The 14,350-nt window shown below is 49.3% G+C and overlaps 1 protein-coding gene and 1 non-coding gene across 3 annotated transcripts in view; one reads left to right on the top strand and one right to left on the bottom strand.

The window, feature by feature from the left end:
- RANBP10 (RAN binding protein 10) overlaps nucleotides 1-13,068 on the top strand; it is a 52,954-nt gene extending 39,886 nt beyond the window's left edge. The window contains exons 6-14 of one of the 2 annotated variants that reach the window (XM_072346680.1): nucleotides 842-1,026; nucleotides 1,872-1,984; nucleotides 4,347-4,455; nucleotides 4,837-4,985; nucleotides 5,315-5,510; nucleotides 5,908-6,032; nucleotides 6,862-7,007; nucleotides 7,448-7,559; nucleotides 9,625-13,068. In XM_072346680.1, the coding sequence (XP_072202781.1) occupies nucleotides 842-1,026; nucleotides 1,872-1,984; nucleotides 4,347-4,455; nucleotides 4,837-4,985; nucleotides 5,315-5,510; nucleotides 5,908-6,032; nucleotides 6,862-7,007; nucleotides 7,448-7,559; nucleotides 9,625-9,755 (1,266 nt within the window). In that variant the 3' untranslated portion in view covers nucleotides 9,756-13,068. The remainder of the gene's footprint in view (nucleotides 1-841; nucleotides 1,027-1,871; nucleotides 1,985-4,346; nucleotides 4,456-4,836; nucleotides 4,986-5,314; nucleotides 5,511-5,907; nucleotides 6,033-6,861; nucleotides 7,008-7,447; nucleotides 7,560-9,624) is intronic. The other variant, XM_072346679.1, reaches the window with a different exon arrangement.
- An 868-nt stretch (nucleotides 13,069-13,936) lies between these two features.
- On the bottom strand, nucleotides 13,937-14,008 carry TRNAH-GUG (transfer RNA histidin (anticodon GUG)). Its single transcript has one exon. It is a non-coding gene; the product is annotated as a tRNA-His (tRNA).
- Between the last annotated feature and the right edge of the window lie 342 nt (nucleotides 14,009-14,350).

Genomic DNA, 14,350 nt, shown 5'->3' with positions numbered 1-14,350 from the left:
CAAAGGTCATTGAATCACAAAATATCCCGAGTTGGAAGGGACCTGTAAGGATCTTCAAGTCCAACTCCTAATCATCATGCCTAACCCCTGCTCTCTGCAGGGCTGTTTTCGCAGCTAGAGCAGGTTGTGCAGTACTGCACCCAGTTAAGTTCTGAAGATCCCCAAGAACAGAGATGTTGTTGTCTCTCTGGAAACCTATTCCAGTCCTTATTCATCCTCAAAAGGAAAAGTGTATTCTGTATGTACCATCAGAACTTCCCAGGCTGCAACTTGTACCTCTGGACATTTCACTGAGCACCTCTGAGAAGAATCTGTTTTCATCTTTTTATCACCTCCCTTTTGGTAGTGGAAGAGTCTGCAGCTATGTTGATGTTTTTACCTTCCTGACACCTGACGTAGGCTCAACCATGAACAAGACACCACAACCTGCTGTGCCCACTGCCCACGTCCCTCAGTGCCACATCCCCACAGCTCTGGGACACCTCCAGGGATGGGGACCCTCACCTCAGAGCTCCTCTACCATCCTTTTCCTTATCACCAGAGGTGTAAAATACCCTGATAGCTGTTCTTGTCAGGGATTAAGGGATTTCATTGGAAACAATGGAAGGCACTTAGTTTTGCTGTTTGAGGTTAAACCTGTTGCTCTGGTTTTATGCAGTAACTTCTAATAACTGCAGAGTAAGTCATGAGGTTCCTTGAGATATACCTGTAAAAGGCCTGTTCCCCTTCTTGTTCTCTTATGTGTTTCATTTGAAAGAGCAGCTCTTTGGTTTACCAAACCACGTAACCAGAACCGGTAAGAGAAAGCTGAGTTTAATGCATGTTTCATTCTCCTTCCCAGTCAAACCTGTACCCTACGGTGGGCCTCCAGACTCCAGGGGAGATAGTGGATGCCAACTTTGGGCAGCAGCCATTTGTGTTTGACATCGAGGACTACATGAGGGAGTGGCGAGCCAAGATTCAGAGCACCATTAAGCGGTTTCCCATAGGAGACAGGCTGGGCGAGTGGCAAGCCATGCTGCAGAAGTAAGTCATTGTTCTGCTCTTCAGCTTCTTGTGTTCTCTTACGTGCCTGTTTCTGCTTTCTTATGGCAAAAGTTGTGCTTTGCTCAAATCTAACACGTGTTGTTTTATTTTCTATTCCGTTGTTTAATAGCCTTTCCTGTGTAGACTGTTGCTGCTTAAAACTTAAAAGATATTGGGGAAGTTTTCAGGCACGTGAAAGCTTGTAATGAAGGCTTGTAATAATGACATATACGCTGAGGTGATGCACTGGGTAAAGAGGAGTGGAGAGGAAACCATAAATATTCTATCATAGGAGAAAGGCCAGGACATAAGTCAGCTGGATTCAGAACTGAAAGAGCAAGAAAAGATCCTAAGCCAAAGTCCTGTTTAACATCTTCCTTCCTTAATGTCTACAGTTCACAAGTGGATTCAACTACCAGTTACCAATAATTCCTGGCCAAATAAGCGATAGTAAATTCAGGGCCAGAGTGGAAAGAAAGAAAGGATCAGAATGTTGGGGCTCCTTGAGGTCTACCTGAAAACCACAAGCTTCTCTGAGTTTGGGATTTTCTGTGTGTATAGAGAGAGGGAGCTGTGCCTTGTGTGGCCTGGAGACATCAATGGCACTTACATAGTAGTGAGCTCTTACAGATGACCTTTAGGCAGCAGTAATTACATAAATAAATACTGTGTATACGCTGGAAGTTTTGTTTTTTTGTTAGGGCCTTGGTAATGAGCTGAGCTGAGTTTGTTCACTGAAATTACAACTTCTATTCTATTGATTTTTGCTATTGATTTTTTCCCACAGTGGGATTAATTCACATTATCAATGCCTCTTCATCCAGTTGTGTTCTCTTGTTTTCTAGTATGGTTTCTTCCTATTTGGTTCATCATGGGTACTGTTCAACAGCAACTGCCTTCGCCAGGGTCACAGACACTGCAATCCAGGAGGAACAGACCTCAATAAAGAACAGACAAAGTAAGTCTATGGGGTGGTCACATGTGGCATTCTGGCTGCGTTATTTGACTGCAGCGTTGCTATCTGGAACAGAGGTAGTGCCAGACTGGTGGAGAATAAATCTCATCACGTAGGACTTGCACTGAACTGAAGTCACTGTGCTTCCGAGGTTCCTTTGGATTTGGGTTCTTCAGTGCGTTCTTTTGCAGCAAGGCAGTTTTATTAGCATGGTTACAGGGACCTGGACATATCGATGTATTTTAACTACAGCTCTCAGAGTTAATGAGTCTGTCAGTCCCTTTGCATTCATTTGGGTAAATTCAGTGGTCAAGCACAGAAACAGACTTCCTAGAGAGCTGCCCTTTGCCTGCCAGTGTTTGAGAGGCAGTTGGATGGTGGCCTTAATGTGTTATCTTTAGGTTAGCCTTGAAGTGGTCATGCAGTTGGACTCAGTGGTCATCATAGATCCCTTACAATGGCACTGTTATAGTCCCAGATGGAGCTGTAGGTATCCCTGCTCAGTGCAGGGCAGTTGGACTAGATGACCTTCAGAGGTCCCTTCCAGCTCAAACGATTCTATGATTCTACAGTTGTAAGAATTAGTGTTCTGTTGTCTGCCTTGAATACTTTCCTCTGTGGTCCATCTCTTAGCATGTAAGCCCTTTTGGCTCCTGTAGAATAAGGCTTTGCAGCTTTCTCCTGCTGCACTTTTGCTTTTTCAGCCATTCTATTCACAGACTCAGACCACAGGCTCACAGAACATTGGTGCTTTTTCTGCATTCTCCCACTGAATGCAGGCTGTGCCCTGCCCTGTGTGTTTCCCTTTCCTTTGTGAACCATTTCTCACGTGACCATCACACATCAGGTGCATCACCTCCATACATCACACATGCTGAGCCAGCATGCCATTGGTTTGGATACTTTGCTCAGAGTAATGGGAGCTGCTGCCCATTAGTGCCTTTGTATGGTTAGTGCTGATGGGTTTGTCTGCTTCCCAGGCCTTGCGGCCCTCACCCAGCTGGTGCTCTTGCTGGTTTGGGTCTCCCAGTGTGCGAGACAACCTGCTCTGATCTTTGTGAGCACAGGTGACAAGGCAGCCCGGAGGGAAGGAATACAGAGCTCTGCAGCTGGGGCTTAAATAAAGGTGTGAAGAGAGCACAGGTGGGAAAACAAAAAGAGAAGAAGGTAGAAAAGGCAGAGACATCTGTGAGCGCTGCCAGAGGCAAGGAGGAGAGCTAACAAAAGCAGCAAGATGTGGTAAGTTGTGAGCAAGGAAGTAGAAGGAACAGAAGGGAATGAAGAAGATTGCTACACAGATCGGTGTGCGAAGCATATCGTTGGCTTCAGCTGTCAGCTATGACAACGAGCAAATAGACACAAAAGCAGGAGCCAGACCGAGTTGTTTCAGCTTGTTATTGTAGTTGTCGCTGGTAATGAGGATTGCTGGGCTGTGCTTTCAGCTGCTCTGCATGGATTCAGAGAAGGACTAATAAAATCAGAGTGCTGGAGCACCTCTCCTATGGTGAAAGGTTGAGGGGACTGGGCTGGTTTAGCTTTGCGAGAAGACTTTGGAGAGACCTCATTGTGGCCTTCTAATGATAAACAGGAGTAGGAATGGCTGTTTGTGAGGGTGGGCAGTGATAGGACAAGGGGGAATGGCTTTAAACTGAGCCAGGGGAGGTTTATGTTGGGTATTAGGAGGAAGTTTTTCACCCAGAGGGTGGTGACGCACTGGAACAGGTTGCCCAAGGAGGCTGTGGATGCCCCATCCCTGCAGGCATTCAAGGCCAGGATGGATGTGGCTCTGGGCAGCCTGGGCTGCTGGTTGGTGACTGTGCACACAGCAGGGGTTGGAGCTGGGTGATCTTGGAGGTGCTTTTCAACTCAGACTGTTCTGTGATTCATTGTTGGTGTTGCTGTGGCTTAAGCCTCCCATTCATTCATGCTTGTCTCGTGGCCAGCCACATGGTTAAGTTCCAAGGAAGAACCAGCAAGAGGATGCAGCATGGGGTGACCCAGGGGCTTCCCCTCTCAAATCCTAGCTTCCCCAGCACCCTCCTTGCTCCCGTCCAGCTGTTGTGTCCTTGGTTTTTCCCACTGCTGCCTAAGCTTCTCTGACTAAAGGAGTAAAGGCACAGAGCACTCCACCCAGGTGCACCAAATTCATCTTTCAGATGCTCCGGGTGTTTCTGAGCTGCTAACAGATTCTGTCACATTTACACAGACTTTTCTTCATTCTAATCCGTAATAATGAGCATCCCCAGTTCTCCCCAGCCCTTGTGTGGGGAGGTAGTGGGGAGCTGTGTGACGTACCTAAGGCTGCTCTCTGAAATTGTTCTTGTTGGCCTGCCCTGTGTGTCAACAGGTTTCCTTTTACTTTCAGGAATACAGAAGCTAGTATTAGCAGGCCGAGTCGGAGAGGCTATAGAAGCCACCCAGCAGCTGTACCCTGGTCTCCTAGAACATAACCCCAACCTGCTCTTCATGCTAAAGTAAGTATGAACAGCTTTCTGCTCCCTAATGCCGTAATGTGAAGCTGAAGGAGATAAGGGGCTGCCCAGTCATCCAGGGAGGCTGCACACCTTGGTCTGAATTCTGCCTGAGGTCCCATTGGTCACCAGTGTTTCTGAGTTACAGAGTAAAAGGGTGAACTCTCACTGGCAGTTTTAGTAGTGAAAAACCCATCCATGGTCTAATTTTGTACTACCTGTGGAGGTGGTGGAGATGAAAGCATGCCATAAAGGAACAGTGCAAAGGAAATAAACAACTCCTGTCTAATTCCTAAGGCTTCTGCAGGCAGTAAGTGAGGAGCCAGCAGTGCAGAACATGCTGGCTGTCACGCGGCCTTTTCTTCTTCCTTCCCATGAAACCAGGTGTCGGCAGTTCGTGGAGATGGTGAACGGGACAGACAGTGAAGTCCGTTGTTTCAGTGCACGCAGCCCCAGATCCCAGGACAGTTACCCTGGGTCCCCCAGCTTAAGTCCCAGACACGGATCCAGCAACTCACACGTTCACAGTACCGGTAGGTGCTTTATTTCATTTCCTATGTCTTCCAGTGCAAGGAGCAAATATGAAAGGCAGGCTGCTGCACTGTGCATTACCTGCTACTTGCTGTGCATTTTGCTCCTTTCCCTTATGTTGCTTGCTTTCCAATAGGGCTCCTTTTGAAAGAACAGTTCGGTTCTTTCCATATCCATTTGTGCTTTCTCTAAACCCCGTGAGTTTAATATTGCTGGATAGTGAAGATCTTTGGTCTTTTGCTTTCTTCCTTTGGGGTCTACTTGATAAACTGGTGTTTTCCCAGTAGAGTGTCAGTCTAGTCTCATTTTTCCCATCCTTCTTGACCTTCAGGAGCAGATAGTCCTACCTGTAGCAATGGAGTCATGTCCACAAAAAGCAAACAGAGCCACAGTAAATACCCAACGCTGAGTTCATCTTCGTCATCCTCCTCCTCCTCCTCCCCCTCATCTGTGAACTACTCAGAGTCCAATTCTACAGATTCTACCAAATCTCAGCAGCACAGTAGTACGAGTAACCAAGAAACCAGGTATCATTTTCTTCCTTGTAGGTCCCCGAGGAGGGTGATGTGGTGGGAGAGGGCTCGGTGTTCTGTCTGAAGAGCATCTGTCCTGCTCTTTTTAAACAACAGAGTAACTCTTCCTATCTACAAGGTCACTGCTGTTCCCAGCAGACACAGACCTGTTCCAGTTCCCTGTTCTGGCTCAGGTTGCAGGTTCATTTCATAACAGGAACCTGTTTCATCAGTTGCCTTCAGAAGCTGGCAATGATTTTTACTGCACTGAATTAAACCATCTCGCTTCCTGTAGTTTAACTGGCAGTTAATTGTGGTCAACTGGCTGTTGTTGGGCATCGTTTGTCATCCGAACTGTTCATTTCTTCCCTACTTGTAAACATCTGACTTTCCTTTCTTCTTTTAACTGCAGCGACAGCGAGATGGAAATGGAGGCTGAGCACTACCCCAATGGAGTCCTGGAAAATTCATCCACCAGGATAATGAATGGCACCTACAAACACGAAGAGATCCTACAGACAGATGAATCCAGCATGGGTAGGGCCTCGGGCAGGAGAGGCAATGGGAGATGGGAAGAGCTGAGATCAGGAGTTAAAGTAACCGTTGGATCATGGGGGTTTCCTTCCCAGCCCTGGTGAATGAAGTTCTCAAGATACCAGTTTTACCAGGGAAATAAATCTGTCTCAGAACTGAGACTAGCTTTGACTTTTCATAGTTGTGCAGCAGTGCTGGTGATACTGTGGGCCAGGGAAGGAAATAGGAGTCAAAGGTTTGTTCAGCACTGGTTGTGAATTCCAGCACAGAGCAGCCCAGGAACTTCTAACAGCTGAAGAAATGAACTGAACTAAAAGACTGATTCCCAGCTGCAAAGGATCTGTGGCACAGTATGGTCAGCTAGAACTATCTTGCTTGTGGGTGCTTCAGCCCAGACGGAGATAGGAATCAGCTACATTACCTCTGAAACTGGGAATTCCTCCAATTACTGGCATCTCACAGCTACCAAACATTGGAAAGTTGGTGGTGTTTTGGTATCTCTGACTGAGACCAGAGTTTGTTAGACCAGGTTTTCTGTGGTGTGTGGACTACCTTACAAACTGCCAGGGTTGCAAGTTCCCATGATTTTTATCACAGGACTTGATCTGTAGGTAGTCTGCAAGCATTAAACAGAATTCAGGGTTACCCTATGCAAAAACCACAGCCCACTGTTGTAGTGCAGGACTCAGAAAAAGCTTCTGCTTGGATAAACAGCATTTAACTGCTCCTGAAGGGGAAGGATTTATGGCTAAGGAAGGGTGGGCAGCCTGCCGTGCAGTGAGCGGTGGTGGGGAATGAGACAACTGTTCCTTCTCCCCTGCCTTTCTTCTAGAAGACAGCTGTCCCCAGAGGCAGCTCTGTGGAGGAAACCATGCTGCCACCGAGCGGATGATCCAGTTTGGACGGGAGCTGCAGATGCTGAGTGAACAGCTGTGCAGAGAATACGGGAAGAACACACTGCACAAAAAGATGCTTCAGGTGAGCTTGGGCCTTATGCTGCCTCACAGCAGTTCTCTGGGTTGGGGCTGGGGTTGTGGGTTTCCTTGCAAGGCTCTGGGTGTTCCCCATTTCTGCAGCTGGTGAGGATGAGGGGGGGGGGTCTGCATGAGGGTTGGAGGGTGAAGCTCAGTGAACCCAGTTCTCAGCACAAGAGAGAAGGAATAAAGTTCCAGGGGTAACTGCATGGTCTTTCTCCCTGCCTTCCTGCACAGAGTGGAGAGAGCACCCTCTTTAATCTACTGCCTTGATGGCCCAGTGCAGTCCCTTGCTGCCAAGAAGAAAAAGGCCATTTCTTTTCAGAAGGCAGGAACTGTCACATTGATGATGGCAAGAAATGCCCCAGCAAACAGACTGGGCAGTTTTCCTGTGTGTTTGTAGCCGTGCGTCACCTCACTGTACCTCTCTGTTCTCTCTCACAGGATGCATTTAGCTTGTTAGCTTACTCGGACCCTTGGAACTGCCCTGTTGGTCAACAGCTGGACCCAATCCAGAGGGAACCTGTGTGTGCTGCTCTTAATAGTGCTATTTTGGGTAAGACCTGGTTCCTGTGTGAGCACTATCCACTGGACATACCTGCTCACAGGTGCTGTCCTGTGAGAGTGAGGAGAAATTAGGATGTACTTGTCCATAGCTTTTGCTTCTCCTTCTAATGCAGGGGAGGGTTGTAGCTGGGAGTGAAGCTGCAGGGGATGGGTGCTTCCAGTCTGGCCTTGTTTTGGCCCCCTTCCTTGAGTCTTCCTCAGTGCTGCTTCTAAGAATTCTCCTTAGGACTTTCCTCCCCAGCTTACCAAGGAGCCAAGACCTTTTGGATACATATCCCTGCTGCATTTCTCTTCTTTCTTGTTCTGAACACACCTTAATCAGTTTGCTGGCCTTAGCAAGGCTGTTTTCTGTGCTGTTTGGGTTGACAGAGTTTTGACCTGGCACCATCCTGCTTTCTGATGGGGAATGCAGTTGCTCTGTTGCCGCAGCTCATAAATGCAGCAGGTTCCCACAGTGTTAGCTCTAAGTCAGAGGGGGCCATCAATTCCTCTTACCTTTAAAGCCACACTGAACATGCAGTCTTAAGTGCAGGCAGGCTTTGTATTCCCTTTGAACATATGTCTCTGCATGTTTCCCGTGGCGTGGTATGCTTGGTGAAGCTCAGATACCTGGCTGTGTGGAGCCTGTGGTTGGAATCAGGGCTGGGTTACTGGTGAAGACCTGCTTGGTGCAGAGGTCTGCTATATGTTGGTTCTCTTAAGCTAGCAAGCCAGCCTCCTTTTTTTTCTGATGAGCTTTGCCCTTTGTGTCAGCAGGATGGATCATGGCTGGATCCGGGTATGAGAAGTCCTCTGTGTCCTTAGAGCTGAGTGTTTATGGCTGCTCTTCCAGACACAAGCAGCCTTCTTAGGCATGATCTTTGGCCCAACAGCTTGTCCTTTATTCTCCTATCTTAAACCTGGTGTAGGAAATGCAATAGCTTGCCCTGATGGAAGTCTTGCACTTGCAGTCAGTGAGTTGCTCTTCCATTGCTGACCATCCTGCCATCTCCAGCTACAGTAGGACCCATGGTAGATACTAAGGTTATAACCTGCCACCAATCTGTAAGAAAGGAGTTGTTTCACACCAGGTAGACCCAATAATCCTGTCATTGGGCCCTATACACACTGTCTTGTTGCTCAGATAACTTCACAGGACACTCTCCTGTCTTGGGTAGATGAGTCTATCCAACAGCTGGCCAAATACAGTGCACTGGAAAGCTCCTCTGTCTCAGAAACACTTATTTCACTGCTGTGCACACAGCAGCTCGTGGTGCCCAGACATTTCTCCTTGTGGATCTGCTCACCTGAGAACTGAGTGTGCCAGAAGGAGGTTTAGGAAGGAGGCTGGGGAAGGAACCGCTTGATGGGCAAACCTGTGAGAGTTCCTGTCCTGTCTGAGTAAAGGAATATTGGGATTCAGGAGAGTCCCTTTCCTTGACAGTCAGCGAGGCCAGGTGTGCATCAAGGGGCTCAGTTCCAGCCACTGTTTGGGCAGCAGTGCTTGGGGAGCCCAGGTAAGGCTCTTAGGGATGTCTCCAGAGAGGAATGAAAAGCAGTGTCTGGACATCCTCCGATGCACATCTTAACTGCAGCAGCCGAGGTTTCCCTCTTGCAGACCTGGCAAAAATGGCACTGCAAAAAAGTGGTGACCAGTGAGTGAGTTTGTCTAGATTGTAGACTACTGCTTGGATTCCCATAAGGAGGAGAGGGAGCAGTTGCCTCCCCCTTAGAGCCCATTTCTCCCACCTCTCCTTATTCTCCCATGCTCTGATCTCTCACGCTTTGGAGGGTTTTCTGGCAGAGGCAGAAGGAGCAACACTGCCATTTTCTTACCATGGACATCTTTGAGAAAGCAGCACTTTCTAAAAGGCCCCGTTGAGTCGTGTCCCTGTGGGTGGGCAGGTTTGTGGGGTATGCCCAGGAGCAGCAGTGCAGAGCCAGCATAACTCAGGGGTTCCTTCCTTCCAGAGCCAGGGATGCTTGTCCTGGTGCCCAGGAGGGACCTGCAGGTGAGCCAGTCTGTGGTGGCCATGGTGCCTCTTCTAAACAGATTTCTCCTTTTGCCCCCACAGAGTCTCAGAACCTGCCAAAGCAGCCCCCACTGATGCTTGCCCTGGGCCAGGCCTCGGAATGTTTGCGACTTATGGCTCGTGTGGGCTTGGGCTCCTGTTCCTTTGCCAGAGTAGACGACTATTTGCACTAGCCACCAGAGCAAGATGGAGCTGACATCGTCGAGTGCTGCCCTTCACCCTCCGTTGCTGCCACTACAACGCCACCTCGTCTGTAGCCCGAGCTCCCACCAACACCCCCTCTAGCACACACACACTGCCTGTGAAAGGATCTGTTCCCTCACCACGTGGCCATTCCTGACCCAGGAGTGACTGGCAGACCTGACCCGTCTCCCCGCCACCGCTGCGACTCCGGCGGCACTCAGTATTTCGCTGGTTATTCTAATGTAGCTCCTTCCAACGTAGGGATTTCTCTTTGTTTTGATTTGAGTTGTTTCTCATGGATCCACCAGTATTTTAATCTGGAGAGTTTTGCTGAGCTGGTTTCTGCTGATACACGGAGGAAGCTCGTGAAGTCGGTGACACCTTGTTCTTTTCTTCCCTCCTTCCTCCATCCGTGCACATGCAACATCATCCGTGCTGGTTACCTGAACTCTTCTTGCAGTGGCAGTTCAGAGGGATTATTATTATATATTTTTTTTTAATTTTATTTGAATCCTGTTTATTAAAAAGGTCTCTTCCACCTCCACAAAGTCATTGATGTATTTATTGCCCAGAGATTTGGGCCCAGCCGTGCACTTCCCACATCCCCGCAGTGAGGTGTGTCCTGTCCTATGCTAACCATGGCAATTGGACTTGAAGGAGCTCGGTCTTTCCTCTCTCTGTGAGTAGAAGATTTGGCATTGCCTGTGTCAGTGGCCACACAGTAGAAACAGCCCCTGAGAAACGGGCAGCTGGAGGGACAGGGCTAAGCAACACAAAGCCACCTGCTGTACTGATGGGAGCAGGTGATGGTAAGGAAGAGCTGTGGATGCTGCCTGGTCGGGCTGTTGGTTTTTGTGCTGCATCACCAAATCCCTGTTTTTCTCCACTAAGACTCTACACAATAGTGTTCACTGAACGATCACTGCTACGTTCTGTTGTTTTGAGGTTACTGATTTGAAGTGTGCTCGTCTTTGCAGGGTGCAGATCAGGTTGCAGGTTAGGATCCGTGCCATCTTTGTACCCATTTAGAAAGGAATGGCAATGTTTCTTTGAGGACTAAGAAGGTGATTTTAGTTCCAGGTGCAAGAGTGGCCAACAAGGATCTGTGGGTGAGTAACCTCCAAGTAAGACTGATGTGTCACTGCTGTGGTCCGGGGACTCCAAGTGCTGCTAAGGCTTTGGTATTCAAACCATCTGCCAGCAAGTGTTTCTAAGTGCATTTTGAACTGGTGTACCGTGTGAGAAAGAACGTTGGTGTCAGAACTCTGCCTATGAGCTGAGAGCTCTCAGAGTTTGCTGCATTTGCGGATGTGGTTTGGAGTCATCCCCATCCCTGGAGGTGCCCAAGGCCATGGGTGGGATCTGGGCAGCCTGAGCTGGTGGGGCACCCAGCCCATGACAGGGTTGGGGGCTGGATAGACTTTAAAAGGTCCCTTTCAACCTAACAGTGCCACGATTTGCTGCTGGAGCATGAAATGAAAGCTGCAGTTTGAAATAAAGGCAGAGCAGGGGACCAAGTGTTCCCTTGGGGCACTGGTGGCTCTCCCGTTTGGATTCCTGTGCTGTTGGCCGTCATTTGGCTCATTGCTGTCTGGCTGCAGTCAGACTTCTCTTCCATCTGTGCAGCAGCACCGTCTTTGTCTCCTTCTGAGTTTTCTGTTCCTTCTTTTTGGGGTAGTTTTTAGTTCCTTTTAGCCAAACCTCTGTCATGGATCACCCTTGGGCTCCCAGCGAAGCCGTGCTGACTGTCCCTGATGGTGGCAGGGCCGAGTTGCCTCCTGCCACCAATGTTGTACATCATGCAGCCCATAGCCTGATTTTACATGTAAAAGCCTTCTGGGCATTGAGTTCTTGTGGTTGTTCCTGTGTGGTTTGCGTTTTGGAGCCTTGTTATGATATCAGTGAGAGTTGATTGGGTCGTTGCAGTCATTCTAAAAAGGGAAGCGAGTCGAATGGAGGTCTTTGAGTGCGGCTACAACATTAGCAGAGCCTTCAGACAAGCTCAGAAGTGATATTTAAAAGCGATTTGGGATTTCTCATTTCAAGTGCCTCGTGCTTTGCTGAGAAACAGATGTGAATGAGGGAGGGAGGCCTTCGGAACACCCCAGATGGTGACCAACACAAGAACGGCCCCTTCTGCAAGCATTGCTTCTTGTGGTTGTGTACAGCCCCGTCCGCCCGGTTATTCCTTCTGGTTCTGTTGTTTGGTCGTGTTTTGATGATTGGTTTCTCACTGTGACATTTCTGCCCTTCCTCCAGCTGTGCCCTCACCTGTCCCATGGTCTCATTAAGGCACCATTCTTGAGCTTTGGTTCTGAGACTCCCTTGAACAACTGCCAACAACCAGAGCTGGTTTAAGCAGCCGTGGGGGGGGGGGGGTGAATTTACCATTTCTTTCCATGGGCATCAACCTTGTTGGTGCTGCTGTGCTTTGTTACTCTGGTAACACCACATTGCAGAGGGTGTTGTTGGTGAGGCATAGGCGGTCACGGCAGGTCTGGAGAGGAGAAGGGAGCAGCTGAGAGCCTCCTCCAAAGGGAGCCCCACCTGCTCCCCATTGCCCTTCCCTGGGCTTGGAGAACACCACCCCCCTGGCTCCAGGAGCACCTATTTATCTCCAGGAGGGTGGGATTTGCACTCACAGAAACATTCCTGGAGTCCACGCAAACCTCTGTTTGCATCTGAGATCCCCTTTGGGCATCCTGGGACTGCTCTGATACACAGATTCCTCTCTGTGGGGTTTTGGCCCTTTCCTTCCTCTGTGAGCAGCAATGTGGAGAAAAGGAGAAGCCAGGGGTGGATCTGAGGATAATTGGGATGTGCAAGAAAACGTTCAGCATAGAAACGTGGTCACTCTTACAAAGGGCATCATGTTGGTGAAGGCTTCCATTGGGCTGCTCCCATGCCGTGGCTCTCCAGCCAGGACCCAGCAGTGCCAGGCACAGACCTGCCTGCAGCACAGTGAACTCATAACTCAGGTATGAACTGCTCGGCTGGAGATGGGGAAAGGAGGTCTGTGCAGGACCCGGGGTTGGAGGGTTTCCTCCTCTGTGGCACAAACGTCGGCTCCGTGGAGGTCACACGCATTGTGCACATTGGTTCAGTCTAAGCGTAGTATTTGTGAATTAAGTTACCTGATGCTTCGCATGAAAACTTGAAATAAAAAAAACCACAACAAAACGGGGGGGGTGGGGGGTTTTAATTGAGAAAAGCCTATGAGAATATACTGGAAATATGGCAAAGAAATCAACGTTCCGCTGTATATCGACAGAATTATTTTTATTAAAATACACATCCATGTGCAAAGCGCTCGTGTGGAGCTGTGTGCTTTGTGGGCCCCGTGCATGGCAAGCTCTGGGTCTGCAGAAGCTTCTGGTTGAGTTGGAGGGACCAACTCTGAATGCTGACACATGGAGGAGGGGGGTGCTGGATCCTGCAACCACATCACAGGGTGCGCTGCAGCTCCCAGGACGGCATGGGGACATCGGGGTCGTGGCAGCAGGGGAGCTGAGTCTGGGTCTGATCCCAGGTCAGGAGGGGCACGGACTGAAAGCAGCACAACAGCACCCAGCTTCCACACTGAGAGCTACACCTGGGGGGGGGGGCAAGGTGTGGCTGGGGTCAGTGTGAACTGAGGCACCCGCGTGGGGTGGCAATGAGAGGGAGTGTGGGAGGGGATGAGGAGGGGCAGGGCTTCTCAGAGAAGCAGAGAACAGCAGTTCCTTGAACTTGGCTCTGTGCAGCTTCTCTGGAAAAAGAAAGGAGAAGAAAAATCAAATGTGCTGATGATGCTGTTCTGGGAGAGGTGCTCAGCAGCCCGTGGGACTGGTGGTCCCGTACAGAGCTGGGCATGGCACTACCCAGAGCCATCAAGGCTCCCAGCTCCCAGCACAGCTTTAAGGTCATTTCTACCTCTTCTTAACCTTCCCACAGATTCCAACACCACTTTTCTCCTGGATAAGGATTCTGCGGGCAGCCTCTGCTCCCAGGTAGCAGCAATAGGAGAGGTGGCAGCCTCACGTGGTGCCAGCGGAGCTTCAGGCTGGGTATGAGGAACAATTTCATCTCAGAAACAGCGTATGTGGCCGCCTTTGCAAAGAGCCTCGCTGCAGCTCCCTCCTCTTCATTTGCAAGGCATACATTGTGCACAGCCCCGTGTCTGCAAAACCACTGCTGTGACTCGGATTCGAACCGAGGTTGCTGCGGCCACAACGCAGAGTACTGACCACTATACGATCACAGCTGCACGCTGCGAGGCACCACAAGGATGGAGCAGAGGGAGGGGAGAGCTGCTGGGGTGGCTGTGGGGAAGGAGCACTGCAGGAGAACACAGGTACATCCATCAGCTCTGGTCCGTTAGGATCACAAAAGCATAAACAAATATTGCACTGGTTTTATGATGTTGGTATTGATGTTATTTATTTATTATTAGATTTCAAGCAAAGTAAGTATTGCTACTGATCTATGCTAACACTGTAATATATTCTGTAGCTCTCCCAAGGCAATTCCTGTTCATTCAGTGCATCCCGGGCAAGTCAAAAGCTTGGACATCACACCTTATTGGGACTATAGGAGCCACGGCGAT

Source organism: Excalfactoria chinensis, chromosome 11, assembly GCF_039878825.1.
Source record: "Excalfactoria chinensis isolate bCotChi1 chromosome 11, bCotChi1.hap2, whole genome shotgun sequence".
NCBI classification, from domain to species: domain Eukaryota; kingdom Metazoa; phylum Chordata; class Aves; order Galliformes; family Phasianidae; genus Excalfactoria; species Excalfactoria chinensis.
This window is presented reverse-complemented; position numbering and strand designations above follow the sequence as displayed.